Source organism: Puma concolor, chromosome C1, assembly GCF_028749965.1.
Source record: "Puma concolor isolate L17-30 chromosome C1, mPumCon1.1.hap2, whole genome shotgun sequence".
NCBI lineage: Eukaryota > Metazoa > Chordata > Mammalia > Carnivora > Felidae > Puma > Puma concolor.
The window spans coordinates 103034831-103057555 of record NC_141674.1 but is presented as its reverse complement, the minus strand read 5'-3'; the positions used below and the strand labels follow the sequence as shown (position 1 = coordinate 103057555).

The window sequence follows — 22725 nt, the reverse complement described above, 5'->3', positions numbered from 1 at the left end:
ACCTCGGTATTCCTGTTTCAGACTATGGTAGCCTGCAAAGCATCCCAACCCATGTACCTTTTTCCTAAAGATCTCCAGACAAGAGAGGCTTTTATTTCCTGGTAACATAGTATAAGTGTTAATAATGTTCAGATTGTGAACAATGTACATATATTTTGCATACCTTCATTTGTGTTCCTTTTCCTGCTCAGTTTACCCTAGGTGCTTTCTGGGGCAGGGTTTCAGGAGAGAACAGCAAAGCATGTCTTGGAAGTCAGACATCCCAGGAGCTCTCAGAGAGGCTTAGAGTCTCTGATACTAACGTACTTCTTGGGTGTCTGTTTTGCATTAGAAACAGATGATCCTAAGGTTTGCTTTATTTTAGTTTTATATATAATAAAAGTGCAGATTTATCCATGTTAATGTGCCTTTCAGATTGACCCAATGTATTGTACCAAACACTGTTTACACATGAAAGCTCACTATAATTAATTAATTTCTCCAGCATCTTTGTGAGCTGGGAAGCACCAGAAAAATCTGTTTACTGAGTAGTCCAGGTGGGACCACATAATTCATACTGTGTCCATGGCAATCCAAGTATAGGTTCAAAGAAGAGTAGAAATGAGATTAGCTTACCCATGAGCTCCTCTGTCCCTCATTTCTTCACCAAGTCTTGGATTTCATTTAAGACTCAATTGTACATTCGTCCTCCACAGTCAAGAATACTATCTATCTCCTTTCAGATACAAGTGTCTCTGTGATGCAGGCTGGGTTGGCATCAACTGCGAAGTGGACAAAAATGAATGTCTTTCTAACCCATGCCAGAATGGAGGAACTTGTGACAATCTGGTGAACGGATACAGGTGTACTTGCAAGAAGGGCTTTAAAGGTGAAAGCCGTAGTGCATATTTCTATCTCCCTTCATGCAGTTTTCTTATTGCATATTCTTTGACTTACCTCTTCCTTTCCCTTTCTCTATTCCTATTCGCTCATATAGCAAACATAACTTGAGAAGTTAATATTTATAAGGCACTTGGGGAGTAAAAACATAAAGATATATAGATTCTACTAGCAGAGAGGTGAACTACAGGACTATTTAAGCTGAGCAGCTAGGACTCCACTTATACAACTTTGGAAAGATGTTCTAATTGTAAGCTTCATGGTGCTGGTTTGATTCTGTTGGAATTCACAAGAGATCTGGGGAGTAGCATGAGAATATTGCCTTACTATAATTATGATAGCAATAATTCCATGGAAGAATCCATGCATTCCAAACTCTTCCAACAAATTATCTTACACATTGAGATAAAATATATAGCCAGCTAGGGCCTTCTGGAAACATGTATTATAATGGGTGTTGTATAAAATCATTTTCTGAGTTGTTATTGTTGTATTTCCACCATAAATTTTCACTTAAAAACTCATGAGAGTGAAATCTGTGGGTAAATCATTTATCTTGTACTCCTCTATCCACTTAGTCATTGATTTCCCCACTCAAAAATTGTGCCAGGCTACCAAGATACATCAGTATGTTTCAGAGTCAATTTACTTATTTGAAAGCTTTCTGAGAGTATATATATTTTAGTCATTAATTTTCTGATATATTACATTTGCAAAGAAATTTAAAAGCACTTTTATTTCTTTGTTTCCTTGAGACTTGCTGATCAAGGAACTAAATAAAACTCAAAATGTAAAATCCCAAATTGTACGGCTGGTGAGTAGAAGAGTACAGTTTGAGCCCAGACCTCTGTGCTCCCAGACCACCGTTTTTTTACAGTGCTGTAGTTGCTCTATCTTGAGGCTCTGTGTCAGGCTCTATTGAAGATGCAAAGGTGTGTAATATTTGGGTACTGGTCTATCCCATTAATGCTTCCTTACTTCTGTCTTTTTCACAGTGGGAGTAGATACCATGTCTTGGATCAGGGGAAAACAGTTTTATGGCTTCAGAAAGTACTACCACATCAATGGTAGAGACTGTGCATATGAAAGAGTGGGCATAAATCAGAGGCTTTGATTATGCATTAAAAAAATATTGTCCCTTGATAAATTATACCCCCTTTTTAGGCCCTGACAGCCACTTTGTATAGAAACAGCTGATAGATCAGCAGATTTTTAACCTCAATGAGCTTCTTAGTCCATTGTTGAGAAATTACTTATATTTGGAGGCATATTCAACCTTTCAGCTATTAGAATATACTTACTCCATTCATCCTTTTAACTGTCTTTTACTGACAGACTGACTATATGTCAGGGACTTGTCACTGAAATGAACGAAGAGGTGTTTCAGGAGCCTAAAGAAATTCAATTTCTAAGGTAGTTCATATTTGCCATGAAGAGGATTGCTTAGTAATTGTTAAAAAAATTTTTTTTAATGTGTATTTATTTTTGACAGAGAGAGAGAGACAGAACATGAGTGGGGAGGGGCAGAGAGAGAAGGAGACACAGAAGAAGCAGGCTCCAGGCTCTGAGCTGTCAGCACAGAGCCCAACATGGGGCTCGAACCCACGAACCACGAGATCATGCCCTGAGCCGAAGTCGGACACTCAACCGACTAAGCCACCCAGGCACCCCGCTTAGTAATTTAAATAATGAGGATGCTAACAGAAAGTTTCACTGTTTTGGGGTTTTCTCCCTTTCTGTCTACAGGCTATAACTGTCAGGTGAATATTGATGAATGTGCTTCAAATCCCTGCCTGAACCAAGGAACCTGCTTTGATGACATAAGTGGCTACACTTGCCACTGTGTGCTGCCATACACAGGTGAGTTCTGCAAGTGAAGGGACCAGAGGGGACCTGTGTTCTTGCCTTATCATTCTAAACCTCTGAGTCTCAGAGACAAGAGTCTGTGGCCCAGTGATGCTTCTCTGAGGAATCACTCCCTGGTCACCATCCTGCTCTCACCGACTAGATCTTGAGCTCTGAGAAAACACTGTGGCTTCCCTAGATGCAACTGGTAGCAAACTCACATGCCTTCTTTGTACTTGAGGGTTTGAATGTTTTTTGTTTTGTTTTTTTTAATTCTGTCTGACTGCTGGTTTCATTCATTATTTGACTGGACCCAGTATTGTCATGGCCTGTGCTCTTAGTCATAGTTCAATAATAACAACAACCACCACTTATTGATAACTTACTATATGCCAGACACTTTGCATATTTTGGATTTCTTAATCCAGTACTCAAAATAATTCTGTTCCTATGACCATTTTATGCTGAGGCAAAGAAAAGTTACTTGCTGAAGGTCACAGAGGTAAGTGGTAGATCTAGGATTTGCCTCTAAGCCTCTCTCAGTCCAAAGTGTGTCTTCTTAACTGCCCTTCTTCTCCTTACATTCAGTACCACTACCTCTCATTCAGAGAGGTATTGCCCTTTGGATGACGATGACACACACAGAAGACAAGGGTGTGACTTCATTTCGTATCAGGTGTTCTTTGTTTCAGGTGGTATTTTAGGAGTGTGCTTGGACGTTTCTTCTTTGTGTTCTCCTGCCTCATTACTGCCGTCTTGTGATTGGTTGTATTTGTGTGGCTTATTTACCTCCTTATCATCCATTTTCTTCATCTGTGGAGAACAAAACAGAAACATGGATGGTGGCTTTGCATGTTTCTCTAGTATGCAGCATGCAGGCAGGAGCATGGCTGAATTCGTACTCCCGTGATGGGCTGTTTGTAGTAGCTGTTACCAGTGACTGCGGCTGTTTAGAGTGACAGAGTGGCCAAAACCAGAACTCTGTTACCTGAAAGACTTGATGCGACGTTGTTACCTTGGCCCCTCTTGGGAAGAAATGTTCATGTAGGCAGATAGCGTTTAGTCAGCCTCATAGATAAAAAATCAAAGTTATTGGAGATCCTTAGCTATTCTCAGACAAAGGAAGTCTAAATGATGCATTTCATAATGACAGTGCTGATCACATTTGCTAATAGTAAGAGCATCTCCCAGCCGTAAAGACTGAGACTTGATGGCTGCAGAGAGATATAAGCAGGTCATATCATTATGCTCAGTCATATCATAGGCTTACCTGAGTGTAATTTAGGTGTTCAGCTTATCTTGAAAATACTTATCTTCCTGCTATCCAGATACCTTAAGAATATTTGGCTGTATGCTGGCCGTTGGTTTTTCTTCAGATTAAGATCCCGATAAAAGAATTTACTATGTGCAACTTTGGGAAATTATATTAGACTGAAAGCCTATGCATATTAAAATTTTAGTGCTGGGGCGCCTGGGTGGTGCAGTCGGTTAAGCGTCCGACTTCAGCCAGGTCACGATCTCGCGGTCCGTGAGTTCGAGCCCCGCGTCGGGCTCTGGGCTGATGGCTCAGAGCCTGGGAGCCTGTTTCCGATTCTGTGTCTCCCTCTCTCTCTGCCCCTCCCCCGTTCATGCTCTGTCTCTCTCTGTCCCAAAAATAAATAAACGTTGAAAAAAAAAAATTAAAAAAAAAATAAAAAAAAATAAAAAAAAAATTTTAGTGCTGAGTGTAGCTAAAGGTTCTATCATTGAGCTTTGCCACTATGAAGGGAACTAAGCAACATTGCCTTCCCTAGTGAGCCACTCTTCTGACCCAGATACCTTAAAAATGGGTTGGGTATGTTGGTGAACATCTGTGGTAATTTTTTTTTCTTCCTGAATATGAAATTTTAGGATAGAATTTTAAATTGAGTTAGCTATAACTTGACTTTAAAAACACCCTCATCTAGGGGCGCCTGGGTGGCGCAGTCGGTTGAGCGTCCGACTTCAACCAGGTCACGATCTCGCGGTCCGGGAGTTCGAGCTCCGCGTCAGGCTCTGGGCTGATGGCTCAGAGCCTGGAGCCTGTTTCCGATTCTGTGTCTCCCTCTCTCTCTGCCCCTCCCCTGTTCATGCTCTGTCTCTCTCTGTCCCAAAAATAAATAAAAATGTTGAAAAAAAAATAAATAAAAACACCCTCATTTTCTTTTAATAAAAGCATTCCTTTCCTTGTTTGCCTGTGCTGGAAGCTTATATTCCATATGCTAAGGCAGGAAATATTGATGTGCAAATTTCAATGTCATGTTGTTGATGTTGGTATGAGGAGGTATGTTACTAGCTGATCAGAATAACTTCACTGTTTCCTACCTCCCATGGCCTTCTGATCAACTCCATTGCCTCTGGAACAGGCCAGCAGAGGTGGTGAGGAGTAGAAGGCTGTATTGTTGCCTCTTCCTGGCCCACATGAAGGAGGATCTGTGTGGCTGAGCCTCTGAGCCACACAGACTCTTCGCTGTGGAGATGCAGAAAGTATTGCACCAGATGGACACAGGTTTCCAAACCCATGTAACCACACATAATATGGATGAGAGCAGCCCAGCAGTTGTTGAGTGCTCACTCTATATGCTAGGCTCTGTGCTAGTGAAGACTTCATGAACATTTTGTTTTTCATTTAATCCTCAAAAAGCCTCTGTGAGTTACATACCACCCTATTTCTCATTTTACTTATGTGTAAGGCTCAGAGCAGATTAATAACTTGCCTGTTGTTAATATACCAAGTTAGAGCTAAGACTCAGAAGACCCTAAGTCTCTCAGATTCCAAAGCTCTTAACTGCTACCTTAGTCTTGAGTTCAGAGAGCATCCTTTGGTTTAGAATTTGCAAAATTTCAGTTTCCTTGGCTATTTCTCTAAATTCTGTCATTTGCTTTACAGGCAAGAATTGTCAGACTGTGTTGGCTCCCTGTTCCCCAAACCCATGTGAGAATGCTGCTGTTTGCAAAGAGGCACCAAATTTTGAGAGCTACACCTGCCTGTGTGCCCCTGGCTGGCAAGGTAACAACATGGGAGTTAGAGAAACCAGAAGCTTTAAACAAAGTGGTCAGATCATCAGATTAACATGGAAGGCCCAGGTCTTCTGAGGCCTGCTTGTTGTCATGAGCACTGGCTTTGTGTAGGAATGACCCAGAAAGCCTTTTCATTTTCATGTCTTTGGGGCCCTCTAGTGGCTGGAAGACTCCAGCCTGAGTCTGAAACCATGATGTTCTCACAGTCCCTGGGCAATAATTTGCCCCACATAATTTTGTGCCAAGGGCACAAAGCCTTATGGGACTTCCCAAAGTGGGAGACAAACCAGAATATCCCCATCTACCCCAGCTGAAGCTTGGATCTCCCCATGCATTTCTGTGGGACTCACTTTCCAAAGACAGGACCATTCATTGCCCCTGTGTTTCTAGGTCAGCGGTGTACAATTGACATTGATGAGTGTGTCTCCAAGCCTTGCATGAACCACGGTCTCTGCCATAACACCCAGGGCAGCTACATGTGTGAGTGTCCTCCAGGCTTCAGCGGTATGGACTGTGAGGAGGACATCGATGACTGCCTTGCCAGTGAGTATGCCGGCCAGCTCCTAAGCCCCCTGAGGCACATAGGGAGCAGAACAGAGCCCAGTCGAGGCAGCTGCCTCTCAGTGCTGAGACTGGCCATCCTAATAGCTTATCACATGTTTTTAATATTAGTATTTTTTATTTTTTTAAATGTTTATTTATTCGGGGGGGGGGGGAGCTGCACACATGTGCACATACGTGGGGGAGGGGCAGCGAAAGAGGGAGAGAGAGAGAGACTCCCAAGCAAGCTCTGTGCTGTCAGTGCAGAGCTGGATGCGGGGCTCAATTCTGTGAACTGTGAGATCATGACCTGAGCTGAAATCAAGAGTTGGACACTTCACTGACTGAGCCACCCAGGTGCCCCGATATTAGCATTTTTTAAATCTTCTTTGCAAAGCCAGTGGCTTTAGGAGTTGAGGCAGTAGAATCTCTTTAAGAGGTTCCTAACTGATTTTTGTATACTGACAAATTAGGGACAATGCTATGATAGCTTTTTTTTTTTAAAGCAGGTCCACTGAGGTATAACTAGTATATAGAAGTATACTACCAATATTTTAAATGCAGTGTTGACATTTGACTAGGAAACCATAAGTAAACATAATGAACATATCCATCCCCCTAAAAATATTTTATTTTGTAATTTCCTTCTTCCCCCTTCCCTGTCCCAGGCAACAAGGGATCTACCTCTGTCATGACAGACTTATTTGCATTTTTAATAATTTTATATAAATGGAATCATCTAATGCAAACTCTTTTTGGGGGAGAGGGAATATGACTTATCATTTAGCATATTATTTGAGACTCATCTATGTTATGTGTATTAGTAATTCATTCTGTTTTATTGCTAAGTCATGTTCCATTATTTGGATATACTTGAATTCACTAGTAGGACATTCAGCTTGTTTTTAAGTTTTGAGATACTATAAATAAAGTTATACTCTCTTGAGTAAATATCTAGGAGTGGAATAGCTGAATTATGTAGTAAGTATATGTTTCACTTTTCACCAAATTGTCAAAATGTTCTCCATTGGTGGTTCACCATTTTCATTCCCACAAGCACTGTTTGAGAGTTCCAGTTGAACCACATCCTCAAGAACACTTGGGTGTGATTGCCCTGAATTTTAGCCTTTGTAGTGGTTGTATATGGTATTTCACAGTGGTTTTAACTTGAATTTCCCTACCTATTAAAAATTTTGAGCATCTTTTCATGTGCTTCTTGGTCACCCATATATATTACTTGGTATAGTATCTATTCAAAACTTCTGCCCACATGAAAAATTGTATTATTTGTCTTATTATTGAATTGAAAGAGTTCTTTATATTCTAAATACAAATTCTTTGTCAGATATTTGCCTTACAACTATCTTCTCCCAATTGTACCTTCTGTTTTTTCTTTTGAAGAGGAAGTTTAATTTTGATGAATTTCAGTATCTCCATAATCTTCATTCAGAGTTCATCTTATCTTATTTAACAAACCTTTGCCTAACCCAAGGTCACTGAGGTTTATTTTCTTTGATTTCTTCTAAATGTTTTATACTTTAAGGGGCACCTGGGGGGCTCGATGGGTTAAGTGTCTGACTCTTGATTTTGGCTTAGGTCATGATTTACTGGTTTGTGGGATCGAGGTCTGCATCAGGCTCCTCGCTGATAGCATGGAGCCTGCTTTGGATTCTCTCTCTCACTCTCTGTCTGCCCCCCCCCCCCGCCTCTCCCCCCCAGCTGGCTTACTCTCTGTCTGTCTCTCTCAAAATAAATAAATAAATAAACTAAAAAATAAACAATAAAAGTTTTATACTTTTAGCACTGACCTTTAGGTCCACAATCTATTTAGAGTTAATTTTACATGTAGTGTGAGTTTTAAAGATTTTTCTTTTTAGACTTTAAAGAGTAATTTTGTGTTGTAATCTTGCTAACCTCACTTATTAATTCTAGATTAGTTTAGCTTCTAAGTTTAGTTTAGATTTCCGGAATTAAAAAAAAAATTTTTTTTAAGTTTATTTTTATTTATTTTTAGAGAGAGATAGAGAGCAAGCAGGGGAGGGGCAGAGAGAGAGAGGGGGGGAGACAGAATCCCAAGCAGACTTCACATTGTCAGCACAGACCCCGATGTGGGGCTCAAACTCACAAACCATGAGATCATGACCTGAGCGGAGGTCAAGCATCTGATGCTTTAGCAACTGAGCACCCAGGCACCCCAGGAATTTTTTTTTTTAACAAATAATCGTGTAATCTCTAAATAAGTATAGCCATTCTACATTTTAATTCTTTTTAAATCTATATACATTTTCTTTTTCGTACATTGTTGCACTGGCTAAGACTTTTAGTAAATGCAAAATAGAAGTAGTAAGAGAAGCAAATCTTTCTTTGTTCTTGATTCTGGTGGGGGAAGCATGTATGTAGTTTCTTGCCACTAAGTATGATGTTACTTTGTTGCCACTAAGTATGATTTTGGGGTTTTTTTGTTGTTCTTCTATCAAGTTGAGGATTTTACCATATACTCCTAGTTTGCTGAAAGTTTTTTCTTTTTATGATGAATGAATGTTGATTTTTTTCAAATGATTTTTCTGTATCTGTTGAGGTGGTAATATATTTTTTAATATATAAGTGAATTATGTTAATTAATTTTCAAATGTTAAACCTTAAATTCCTGGGGTAAATTCTGCTTGGTCATGATATATTCTCTCTCTCATATGTTATTGGATATGATTTCCTAAAGTATTGTTACACATTTTTGTGGGTATATACATTTATTAGGGATATTGTTCCCCAATTTCTTGTACTGTATTTGTATGGTTTTGGTACAAAGGCAATGCCGGCCTCAGAACCACTTGGGAATTGTTTCCTTTCTATTTACTGAAAGAGTTTGTATACAATTGGTATTACATCTACTAAACATCTAGGTCTGGAACTTTCTTTCTGGGAAAGTTTTAATTGTAAATTTAATTTCTTTAATAGATATAGTTATTCAGGGTATCTATGTCTTTTTTATTGAGCATTGGTAATTTGTATCTTTCAAAGAATGAGTTTTACTCTAAGTTGTCAGAATTATTGGCATTCATAATATTCCCTTATTGTGCTTTTAATGTCTGTAAGATCTGTGATGATTTACCTTCACTGATTTCAGATACCGGTAATTTACATCTTCTCTCTTTTCTTTGTGATTGCTACTGGTAGAAGGTTACAGATTTTAGTAATCTTTTCAGTTTCATGATTTTTCTCAATTATTTTACTATTTTCAATTTCATTGATTTCTGCTCTTTATTCTTTCTATTTTGGATCTAGTTTGCCCTTCTTTTCCTAGTTTAAGATGGAAGCTTAGACCATAGACATAGTAGGCATTTAGTGCTTTTTTTTTTTCTCAAAACACTGCTTTTTAGCTGTATTTCACAAATTTTGATATATCATGGTTTTTATTCCCCCAACTCAGAAAATACTTTTCTAATTTCCATTTTGATTTGTTTTTTGACTCATAGATTATTTACAAGTGTGTTCTTTAATTCCAAATATCTTTTTAATTAAGTTTTTAATTTTAATTCCAGTATAGTTAACATGAAGCATTCTATTAGTTTCAGGTGTACAATATAGTGGTTGAACACTTCCATACATTACTCAGTGCTCATCATGATAAGTGTACTCTTTAATCCCCATCACCTATTTTACCCATCCTCCCACCCACCTCCCCTCTGGTAACCATCAGTTTGTTCTCTATAGTTAAGAGTCTGGTTCTTGGTTTCTCTCTCTCTTTTCCCTTTGTGCATTTGTTTTCTTAAATTCCACATATGAGTGAAATCATATGGTATTTATCTTTCTCGGACTGACTTATTTTGCTTAGCATTATACTCTAACTCCATCCATGTTGTTGCTAATTCCAAATATCTTTTGTTGCTGATTCCTTCCAGATAGTTTTTGTTATTGACATCTAGTTTAATTCCATTGTGATCAGAGAACATACTTTTTTCATCTATTGATTGGATTATTTAAAATGCATTAAAGCATGTCTTATGGCCTAGTCTTATGGTCTGTTTTGGTAAGTGTTCTGTATGCACTTGAAAAGAATGTTTATTGGGGCGCCTGAGTGGCTCAGTTGGTTAAGGGTCGGACTTCAACTCAGGTCATGATCTCACAGTTCGCGAGTTCAAGCCCCACATCAGGCTCTGTGCTGACAGCATGGAGCCTGGAGCCTGCTTCAGTATCTGTGTCTCCCCCTCTCTCTGCCCCTCCCCTGCTCATGCTCTGTCTCTCTGTCTCTCAATAATAAATAAATGTTAAAAATTAAAAAAAAAAAAGAATGTTTATTTTATGTTGTTGTTTTTTTTTTTTTTTTTTTTTTTTTTTTTTTTTTGGTAGAGTGTTCTATAAATGCTATTAATTCAAATTGGTTAATAGTTTTTTAGGTCTTCCCTGATTTTCTGTCTGCTTATTCTATAAATTATTGACAGAGTGATATTGAAATCTGCCACAATTATTTGTCTATTTCTCCTTGTAATTCTATCAGTTTTTGCTTAATGTATTTTGAAGCCCTGATATTAAGTACATAAACATTTAAGATTATTATGTCCTCTTGAAGAATTAGTCCTTTGTCATGAAATGACCTTGTTGAGCCCTTGTAATTGATATTTTGTACTCTGAAGCCTCCTTTGCCAGATATTAATATACCTACTTAACTTTTCTTTTGTTTATTGTTAGAGTATGCATTTTTTCCATCCTTTTAGTTTTGGCCTATGTGTGTCTTTAAAGTATGGGTTTTTTTTGGAGAGCATATATTGAGTCTTGCTTTTTCTCTTCACTATGATACCCTCTGTCTTCTAAGTGAGGTGTTCATGCCATTTAAATTTAATGGTTGATGGCGATATGACTGAGTTAAATATTTGCCATCTTACATTTTACTTTATCTTTTTCCTTCTTTTTTGCCTTCTTCCTCCCCCCCTTTTTTTTTTTGGCCTTCTTTTGGAATAATTGAGCATTTTTATAATTACATTTTATTTCTTCACTGGCATATCTTTTTTTGGGGGGGTGGTGGTTTTGAGTTTGCAGTATACAACTCTAACTCATTAAAATTTACCTCAACTATACTACTTTGTATAGCACATAAAAGCCTTACAACAGTATACTTAAATTTACACTACTGCCCTTTGTTCTATTGTTGTCATATAATATATATATCATAAACCCCCAAAATATTATCTTTGCTTCAAATGGTCAATTAATTTTTCAAGAAATTTAAAAAATAAATTAACAGCCCTTATACTTACAACATATTTACAGCTTCTGGTGTTTTTCATTCTTATGCATAGATATGCATTTCCACCAAGTGTCATTTTCCTTCTGCCTGAAGAAATTACTTTAATATTTCTGGTAGTGCTTATCTCCTGGTGATTAATTCTTTCTGCTTTTGTGTTTTTGAAAAGGTTTTTATTTTGCCGTAGTTTTCAAAGATATTTTCATGGGGAGTAGAGTCCAAGTTGACTTTTCCCTCCAGCACTTTCCAGTCATCCTTCCATTGTTTTCTGCCATGCATTGTTTCTGAGGAGAAATCTGCAATACTTTTTACATTTGTTTTTCTATATGTTATTTTCTCTCCCATGGCTATTTTTAAGATATTTTCTTTCCACTGAGTTTTAGCAATTTGATTATGATGCCCTTCATTAGTCTTCATGTTTCTTTTGTTTGGGGTTCATCGACCTTTTTGGATAGATGGATCCAAATTCAGAAAATATTCAACTACTGTTTTTTCAAGACCTTTTTGCTTCCCCTTTACAACTTTTATATCATACATCTTTTAGGTTGCTTGAAATTGTCTCCCTACTCACCAGCACGCTATTTTACTTATTTTTTAGAGTTTTTTCCTCAGTGTTTCATTTTAGATAATTTTATTATTTGAAGATATCATGATCTATCTTCAGGTCGCATAAACATTTCCTCTTTAGTGTTTTGTTTGCTGTTAATCCCATCCAGTATATATTTTTCTCTTTGTTGTATTTTTATCTCTAGAAGTTTGATTTGAGTCTTTCTCATAACTTTCTCTCCTTGTCATGTTCATGCTTTCTTCTTCTTGAACATACAGAGTATATTTGTCATAGTTGCTTTATTGTCCCCACACTTATTCTACCATATGGGAAATTCCTGGGTATGTTTCTGTTGTTGATTTTTATCCTCATCATGAATTATGTTTCTTCTTTGCCTGCCTGGTAATTTTTTATTGGATACTAGACTTTAAAAAAATCTTTAGGATATATTGAAGCTTTGTTTAAGGATCATTTGGAAACAGTTTGATCATTTTGGGTCTTTTCTTCAGGATTTGTTAGGTCCAGAACAGCCTTTAGTCTAGGGCTAAAATAACTTGCTACTGAAACGGTACTTTCTGAGGATCCTACTTAGTGCTTAGTTAGGAGGTCTTTTCATTTTGCCTGTCATGGACATGAGCTATTCTCAGCCTAGTATAAACTCTTGGGATTGTTCTGCCTACTTTTTTCTGGTTCTTTCCTCAGCTCTAATAGTTTCATCCTATGCATGTGATACACTCAGTTACTTATCAGTACTCACTGCTTAATCCGCGCTCAGTTATCTGTGTGGTGATTAAATCATTAAACTTCAAACAAGGTTATCACAGTGAGTTAAGAATAATGGCACCTGGGGCGCCTGGGTGGCTCAGTCGGTTGAGTGTCTGACTTCGGCTCAGGTCATGATCTCACAGTTCGTGAGTTCCAGCCCCACATCGGGCTCTGTGCTGACAGCTCAGAGCCTGGAGCCCGCTTTGGATTCTTTGTCTCCCTCTCTCTACCCTTCCCCGCTCATGCGCTGTCTCTCTGTCTCTCAAAAATGAATAAACGTTAAAAAAAAAAAAAGAATTTAAAGATTAATGGCACCTAATTCACAGCAAACATAATTTCAGATCATCATATGGATGGCACCAAACTAGGTCCTGGCAGTGCTAAAATAGATAAAAACCCAGCGCTTACATTCATGAAATTCATAGTATATTAGCAAAAAAAAAAAAAAAAAAAGATACATAGACAAATTCAACATTGTGTAACAAATAGTGAAGAAAAATAAGTCCACGGCAAAGTCGATGGAGAAATTTAAGGGACTGAAATCAAATTATTTGGAACCCCTTTCCACATTAATTGTTACATCAGTCAAAACTTTCAGTACTTAAAAATTTTCCTATTTGAAGTAAAACTAGCAATATTTACAGTTAGCTTAAAATAATCCAGTAAATTATGGTGAGTTTCCTGAAAGATGTTATGGAAATTACAATAGCTGTGTGCTATGTACTGTGGATAAGAAGGGATAATGTGATTTTTGCAATTTTTCCAGTAAAGATCACAGATGGGCCTTAGAGTAGAATTAGCATAATAGATGAATAAGGTAATAAATATCCCTCGTATAAAAAGGGGCTACATTACCCACCTGATGTTTAGTTCTCCTTTTATGTAAGTGACCTGTCTTTGCAGTTTGATTTTAAAGTCCTCAAGAATAGGATCTACCTCTTATTTTTCTTGTTCTGATTTCTATGCCATCTGTATTTCAGAGGACCATGCCATGATAGTAGCTCAAAATTCGTTGATTAATTGCTGTGAATCTAAACTGTTCTAAGATTGAGCTATGTGTTATTTAAAATTTTTTTAATGTTTCCTAATTCTACCTAAATCTAGAAAATAAAACAAGAGAAAGAAGAGAGAGGGAAAGGAAAGGAAAGCTGAAGGGAGGGAAAGAGAGAGGGAAAAGATAGGAAAGAGAGATCAGCACAGGGGGCTGATTAGTATATATCCTGTCCTACCCCACCCACTCCATCACCACATGGACCTTTTGAAAATTTTTACTGATAGTTTTGAGATTCTGTGTTTTGGGGGCACATATTTGATTAGCAAGTATGTGGGGGACCAATGTAAGTTTTAGGACTGTTAATTTTGCAAAACTGTTAGTGGTGTATGTTTAGTTCAGTCCAGTTGTCAAACAGGTTAAGAATCTCAGGCAAGTGTTAACTGCATTCATTTTTGTAAATGGAGAAGTCAAGGCAAAATAGATGTAAAGAAAAGTCCGAATAGAGACAAGGCAGAATTGTTACTGTTATTAGTGTGATTCAGTTCAGGTCGCTCATCTTTATAGGTCTAAGATGAAATTGATGCTGTAGTTCACAGCTCTAATTCTTGTGTGTAATGACTTAGATCCTTGCCAGAATGGAGGTTCCTGTGTAGATGGAGTGAATACTTTCTCCTGTCTGTGCCACCCTGGCTTTATTGGGGATAAGTGTCAGACAGACATGAATGAGTGTCTGAGTGAACCGTGTAAGAATGGAGGGACCTGCTCCGACTATGTCAACAGTTACACTTGCAAGTGCCAGGCGGGATTTGATGGAGTCCACTGTGAGAACAACATCGATGAGTGCACTGAGAGGTGAGCAAGCCATATGCTGAGGCACCAGTGTCTTATGGGGAAAAGGGAGAAAGGAGCACAGTAATGGGATTGCAGGGCAGGAATAAGGTGTCCATTTGGGTCCAATTCCACAGTCCTCTCCTGTTGCCCCGTTCCTGATTCCCTTTGGGGGTGTAGTTAGCAGGTCAAAGGTCAGAGGTTGAAAAGCCTAGTGGGATGGGTCTTCATTTGTTTCTAATGCTTGGGAACAGAAAGAGTTATAATTCTGTTCCATTCTCCTCTTGGTCTCTTGTTCATTTCAGCTGACAATTTAAAAATTCCTGTTTCTTCGCAGATTTTTCATCACTCTTTAGTAATTTCTGAGTGGTTTCTTTCTTTCTTTTTTTATTCCAACAAGTATATTATGTTTCTCTTTCAGAAAGAAATCTGGAGTCAAGAGCTATTTATGTAGCACTTTTCTTATAAGTTAAATTGACTTGGGGATAAAATGAAATGTGATACATGGAAAACCACAGAAGGACTGGGTAAAACCTGGAAACCTTCGCTTTCTCTAGGAATCTCTAATAAACTCAGCCTTTTAAATACTCTGAGCTTTTTGGTTGTAGAAAGGAAGCCAGGAAGCTGACTGGCACTCGGTGTAATTTGGAAAAAGAAAATTTACTAGATCTAAGAGTTTAAGATGCTTAGGAGCATTGGCCTCTGTAACTTGTTAGCTTCTACAAACCTTACTTTTTAAGGAGCAGGTGTGAGGAACCACATTACATAGCTGGAATTGCTCTCTCTGCTTCTTAGCTCCTGTTTCAATGGTGGCACGTGTGTCGACGGGATTAACTCCTTCTCTTGCTTGTGTCCTGTGGGCTTCACTGGCCCCTTCTGCCTCCATGAGATCAATGAATGCAACTCTCATCCATGCCTAAATGAAGGAGTATGTGTTGATGGCCTGGGTACCTACCGCTGCACCTGCCCCTTGGGCTACACTGGCAAAAACTGTCAGGTAATTACATTTCATCCCACTCTGCTGAATATTACAGTTCTCTTCTAAGCAGAATAAACCCCTCCTAAAAAAGAAAATTCTGTCTTGGGGGATGTCTCTGAGATAAATCTAATAGCTGGTAGATTCCAAAATGGTGACATTGGCAAGATTATACAGATTAACAAGCGTAAGACTGTTGTAACAGGCTAACCAAGAACTACAGAAAAACACACATGGGAAATAAGCACATAGATGTTTTTTATGTTGGAAATACAAAAAGGGAAGTAAAGAATAATTAAAATAGTCTTTAAAGGTCAGATACAGTTTCTAGGGGGATAATGATAATAATTACCATGTCTTGCAGTGTTATTCTCAAAACCAAGTTAGTCACATGTCTTTTAAATTCAAATATATAAATATACATTTTCATATACTGTTAGGATGGAAGGACCCCTCAGAGCCAACTAGGGCAGCTTTTCATTTCATGGAAGAAGAAACTGAGTCCCCAAGGGGCAAAGTAACCTTTCCAAGGTTGCATACCAAACAGCATTATGTTTAATTTTATGCTATTTTTACCTCTTAAACAATGATGGGATGATAGAATAACAGAACTCCAAAGAATTTAGGATTAAGTGGCCAAATTTAACTAGCCTTACAGGGTACGCTTCCATAAGGCTTTGGCTGTATTGGTCATGCAAATAACCACCACTGCATATTAAACAGCTTGGTGCTGATTCTGTGGATTAGAAGGACATTCTTCCTCGGGCTTTTGTTCATTCTCACGGTGTGAGGTTACATGTGCCAAGAGAACTCTCCACCCATACCCACTGGCACCTTCTTTCATGAACACTCCATGTTGTGAGTGTGACCTTGCTCTGCCCGGGGGTCAGGTCACCACATGTGAGCTAGAGAGGGACTAGTCTGCTCATATTCTTGGCCTCATTTTTCATAAGCTCAATTTTCTCCCTCCAAGTAAGCTCTGTGGCAGCTTTTAGGTTTAACAGGCTTTAAGTCCTTTTACTCATATCCACCATGGACAGATTTGATTGAGACCCATGTAGATTTGTCCCACAGGATTAGCATAGGTGTCACAGACCTGTCTGATAGCTGTAACTTTCTTTCTTTCTGGCCCTACGTGGAGGGGGGGTGGGGTGTCACAGATCTGGACATAATCATAACATTAGGAAATAACTTAACCTATTAAATATTAGACTCCCTCAAATTCTTAAGCTTCTGTCGTAACAATTTTTTTTAAGTAGAGCCAGAGGAATTAGACTATATAAAATGATGAGATTACCTGGGAACACTGGACTATTTTAAGGCTTGGGTGAGGGATATATATATATAAATTTTTTTAATTAGTGTGCTTTCCTTTGATTCTTAAAATGCAGTAATGCAGTGTGACATTTTCTTCATTTCTGGTATTTGGATATTGATGTACGTGTATGCTTCCATTTTTAGACCCTAGTGAACCTCTGTAGTCGGTCTCCATGTAAAAACAAAGGTACTTGCGTTCAGGAAAAAGCAGAGTCCCGGTGTCTGTGTCCGTCTGGATGGGCTGGTGCTTACTGTGATGTGCCCAATGTATCCTGTGAGGTGGCGGCTTTCCACAGAGGTGAGCTCTGCCCCCTTGGGCCCTGGGGTCACTCCCTGAAGTATCAGCCAACTAGCAGTGTTTTAGAGCAGGTATTGTTATCATGGGATGAGAGGGAAGAGCAGACAGGGGTGGGTGGGCAAGGCTCTACAGACAGGGTCTGAGACGGAAGGTGAAAGGGCAGAGGCACAAGCTTAGAGGTTTCAAAAAGAAATGTATTTAAAATGAGACAAAGGCATATTCCACTTTCAGAGTTTATTTATTTTTAATATAAATCTGGTGCTGAGTGTCATAAACTATACAATAGTACAGTTAGTTGGTCTGAACCTGATGTGTTGTGTGCTCTTCTGTGATGTCTGTCCTGTACTGGACTTCCTAGGGGTGTCCATTGACCACCTGTGCCAGCACTCTGGCATCTGCATCAATGCTGGAAACTCGCATCACTGCCAGTGCCCCCTGGGCTACACCGGGAGCTACTGTGAGGAGCAGCTCGATGAGTGCTCATCCAACCCCTGCCAGCACGGAGCCACTTGCAGGGACTTCATCGGCGGGTATAGATGTGAGGTAAGTTGCGCTGAGCAGGCAGAGGTCAGAGACCTCCCAAAGATGGCTCAACTATTGTGAGCCCTAGCATACTGAATTTAGCTGCCTATGACTTATTTTTACAGTTTATAATTTTTTTTTAACCGATCATCATTACATTGTTTACTGATCACCATTTCTTTCAGTTCTCTTGTGTAATAAGTTAGCATAGAGGTCTGCGACCGTCTCATTCCACAGAGTTGCCTTAGGATTCAGAGCCAACATTCACTGCCAGAGTGCATTTCACAGGCCAACAGCTCAGTGGCCCCTGGCACTTCCCTGAATAGCAGCTGAGATAGGAAAAGCCACTTTGAGGTGTGTCCCAAGTTGCTTAGCCTGTTCCATGTAGCATCACCCTAAGTATTACATGTATGTATTTGAGGAAGTGTGTGTCTTAAGGAACATGTCACCATCTTCCTATTGGCTGGGCTGATAATGGTTACAGCAAGATGTTAACAGAACACCAGAGACTTGAATTTGATACCAGTTCAGGCCACCTAGGAACACCAAGAAAAGCGTTACTTCTCATAAATGAACCAAAGATTCCCTCTTTATATTGGCCCTGCAGTTATTTCCTCCCGTTAGTTCAAAAGCCACCAATGCCAAACTCAAATTTTTACACATCCAGTTGTTTTAAAAATAGCCCTAATGAGCAGATTTTTAGCAATTCAGAGCCTTCCTGTTTTGTGTATTCTGCAAAACTGTACCCAACGACCCCCCACCAAGCCAGTGTTGCCCTTCAGAGCTTTCTGACCAGATACTCTGGCTTGGCTGTAGAGTGACATCACCAAACATGTAAGCCCCCTCTCTGTTACCCCCTTCCCTTGGAATTCACTTGCCTTCCTCTCCCTACCCTCCTCCCTGCTCTGGACAGTCTTGTGCTGTGAGGGAAGCCCTCACATGCAAACCTGTCAAAGCACTAGCCAATAAAGCCACTTCATGGTCAAGGTCTTTTTCCCTCAATCAGCCCTGAAATCGCTCAAACCCCATATTAGCTAGCACTGCACACCCCATCCCTGTCTCAACCAGTTTCTCACACATACATGCGGTTTCCTGAATCTAGAGGTCAATAAATGCAGTGTGTTAACTACATACCATTGGACTGAGTTATAGGGTCCTCATCACATACCAAGGAATGTGTATTTTAAAGATGGAAAAACCTGCACGGAGGAGCAATGAAAGTTTCGTGCAGGGGCAACTCTTGAAATATCCCTCAGAATATTCAGTCCTTGCCTTTGCTATAAAGTGGCCTTTCAGCTGGAAGATGTAAATGCCAGTAAGCTGCAAGTTGGCCCGGCGTAGGATGATTGGTAGGACGTGTAATAGTGCCAGAGAAACGTGTAAGAGCTGGGTGGGGGCCAGGGGGTGAGCAAAGGTATACAGCAACCTTTGAGATCTCATTTGCTCTGGTGGTCTGTTTCCAACAATGCTCCAGTGTTTCTTCCTTTTTGCTTGTTCCTGTCAGTGTGTCCCAGGATATCAGGGTGTCAATTGTGAGTATGAAGTGGACGAGTGCCAGAATCAGCCATGCCAGAACGGAGGCACCTGTGTCGACCTTGTGAACCATTTCAAGTGCTCCTGTCCACCAGGCACTCGAGGTATGAAGTCAGCCCTACCTGTCCTCCATCTAGGACATTTTCTCAAGTTATAAGTCCATTTTTGTGTGGAAGGCATTTTTAAAAATTAACTATTTAGTTCTGGATTCTGGTAATTCAAGCCATTTCCTTCTCTCGTCTCTGGCCTAGTTGGGATGTTCTGACTCATGTTCTCAGTTCTGTCTGGTGGTTGTTGCCATCTAATGTTCCGTGAAACACAGAATGTGGAAATGATACAGTGTTGCAGCAAAATTAGCCTGGTTAGCAGGATTTCTTGGTGCTTCGAGGGAAAATAACTAGTGGTCTCTTGAATAAATAATTCACATTTACTAGTTTATGTATTTGTTTAAACCTGCCAAATTTTGCCTCCATAAGGTGGGGGAATGAATGAAATGAAAACATTTGCTTATTTCCATAAGCCCAGGGGAGGAAGCTGATGGACTACAGCTGCAACTAAGAATTGCAGTCAAGCCTGTGGAGTCCAGCCCTAGACTGAATGATGGAGCATCGCCCCTGCCTCCAAACAGTCTTCTGGAGAGAGCTCGGAGTATTGTTTGTTAGAAGAGGTGTACTTATAACCCTACCTGTTCTGAGCAGCCTGTAAAAAAAAATTAAAAAAAAAAAAAAATGCTGAAGCCATCCACGATGGCAAAATTCATTCTCAGTGTCAAAGAGAATAGAATGTCAGGGAAGAATTTACACTTAGACCTTTATGTTCATGAATTTTGACAGTTTACCTTCCTTGAGTTCAGAATTTGGCTAAATTAAAATAGGAGAGCACCCCCACTAATAGGCTAGTCACTGAGCAATGAGGTTAAAGAGGAAGAGAAAACTCAAGAGAAATGGGTTTTTAATATCTGAAATTTGTCCTGTGAAAAGGTGAGTTGTTCTCTGCTCTAGAAATCAGTAGTTCAAAGGGAAGTAGAAGTGATTTTGATTCATTATTAGTTTGTTCCTTTTAGTAATTTTACCGTTTAGGACAAGCTCTGATTCTGGTAGTGGTAGATCAAATCTCAGATCTCATTGGCTTAACACAACAATGTTTTTCGTTTGTTTGTTTTTGTTTTTGTTTTTTTTGGTCACTCAAAGTCTGAGTGTGTTGAGCTACCTCTCTCTCTTTTTAGATATGTGGTTGCAAGCCCTTGGCCTCCAGGGCCTGCAGGGCAGAGGAGGAGAGACACTTGTAGGGCCATGCAGCAGCTCTCACTACCTCAGTCTGAAGGTGACGCACATCATTACTGCTCACAGCACACCAGCCAGAATTAGCAAAATGGTCTCCGCCTAACTCCAAGGGAGACTGGGAATGTGGGAGAGCACATGGATATTTGTTACACACTAAGATTTGTCCTATACCATAATCATTTTATAAATTACAGATGTCAGCCTTAGAATGGACCATTTCATAAAGCAAAAAAGTTCTCTCTTCTGTTTGTTAAGGATAGCTTAAACATAGTTTTGCTATTATTATTAACAATCTATTTCTTTCCGTACTTTGTATATGTCATCCAACTGCTTTTGACCTCCAGGTTTTTGTTTTTTCATGTGAAATCCTTATTAAGGATCCCTTGTGCGGGGCAAGTTGCTTCTCTCTTGGTACTTTCAGAATCCTGTCCTACGACCTTTTGGTTATGATGTGTGTAGGTATGGATCTCTTTGAGTTTATCATCAGAATTCATTGCGTTATCATACTATGTGTGCTTGCTTAGGTATGTAGAATGGTATTTATTTCTCCTGGCTTGACTTCTCTGTCCATTGGTAAACACTCAGGACCCTGTCAAATCCTAGAAGCTCATTGTGAGAGTTATCACAAAGATTGTTTTTATTTCAGTACTCCTGACCTTTGGATCCTGGCCTGGGGAGCACCTCCAGTTCCAGGTCAAGGGCTGACTATTCTTCCTGTCTCTGCTATTTTGCTCCAGGCTGAGGTTGAGCTCATTGCCACTTGACAGGTCTGTCCACTACTGCTGGTTCCCTCCTGACGGGAGGCATCACGTTCATTTTACTAGCAGTCCCTAATTACCAGATATTCTGTGAGAGTGGAATCACAAACTGGTTTTGTTCTTTACTTTTGTGTTTTTGATTTAGTTTGTAAATAGGCAATATATGCACATGGTCCAAAATTTTATACATAGATGCACACACAACAAATATATACACATGTAGCAAAAGCGTGAGGTGAAATCTCCTTCTGTTCTCCTTCCCCAGACCTAGTTCTTCCTCTCCCACCACCAAGTAACCTCCACTTTATTTTACTTTCTTGTGTATCTTTCTAGAGTTTTTTATGTGTCCTTCAGAATTTCTTTATGTGTGTAGTAGTCAAATACAAAGATATTTTTACTTACCCCACTTCTTACTCTGAAGATAGTGTATTATTAGTTACCCTCTTGCACTTGATTTTTTTTTTCTTTACTTAATTGGAGATGTTTCCATATCAATTTGTAGAACTTCCTTAATCTTTTTCATCCTACAGAATTCCCTATTAGCATACCATAATTTATTTAACCAGTGCCCTAGTGACAGGAATTTGGGGTTTCTTGCATGTGTACATTTGTAGATAAATCTTCAGAAATGGAATTGCTGGATTAGAGAATACGTGCATTTTGATTCATACTACTGAATTGCAGTGTATCAGCATACTGGCTTCTCCAGTGTGTGGTTGGACGTCTTCTCATCTACAAATCATTTGGTTTTCCTCTTTCAGTGGTTTCTGTTTGTCTCTATATCCTTTTTCCCTGTTACATTATTCATCTTAATATTTTAACAGAGATTATCTATGATACAAAATATTATCAGTATGTTATTTTTTGTCTTTGATTTTCTTAATGATTTTTTTCATGCAGAGCTTTTTCTTTTTTCTTTGAAAGATTTTTTTTTTAAGTTTACTTATTGATTTTGAGAGTGTGTGTGTGTGTGTGTGTGTGTGTGAGCAGAGGAGGGCAGAGAGAGGGAGAGAGAGAGAGACTGCCAAGCAGGCTTTGCACTGTCAATGCAGAGCCTGATGTGTGGCTTGATCCCACACACCGTGAGTTCATGACCTGAGCTGAAACCAAGCCTCCCAGGCACCCCCAGAGCTCTATATTTTTAATCAGATTGGAATTATCAGTCTTTTTTTATGGCTTCTGGATTTTGAATCCTAATCAGCAACACCTTCTACACTCTAAGACTGTAAAGGAATTCTCCCCTATTTTCTTCAAATACTAGAATACTGGAGCATTTTTCCATGTGGCTGCTGATTTGTCCCAACACAATTTACTGAATATTTGATCTTTTATACAATAATTTGAGATGGCACCTTTATCAAA

At 39.2% G+C, this 22725-nt stretch overlaps 1 protein-coding gene across 2 annotated transcripts in view; it reads left to right on the top strand.

Annotated features, from left to right (window-relative positions):
- Positions 1–22725, top strand: part of NOTCH2 (notch receptor 2) — a 164911-nt gene that overhangs the window by 122951 nt on the left and 19235 nt on the right. For both annotated transcript variants that reach the window (XM_086717958.1, XM_086717959.1), the window contains exons 14-22: positions 723–868; positions 2626–2739; positions 5633–5752; positions 6154–6306; positions 14472–14700; positions 15472–15673; positions 17114–17267; positions 17626–17810; positions 19294–19426. In XM_086717958.1, the coding sequence (XP_086574084.1) occupies positions 723–868; positions 2626–2739; positions 5633–5752; positions 6154–6306; positions 14472–14700; positions 15472–15673; positions 17114–17267; positions 17626–17810; positions 19294–19426 (1436 nt within the window). The remainder of the gene's footprint in view (positions 1–722; positions 869–2625; positions 2740–5632; positions 5753–6153; positions 6307–14471; positions 14701–15471; positions 15674–17113; positions 17268–17625; positions 17811–19293; positions 19427–22725) is intronic.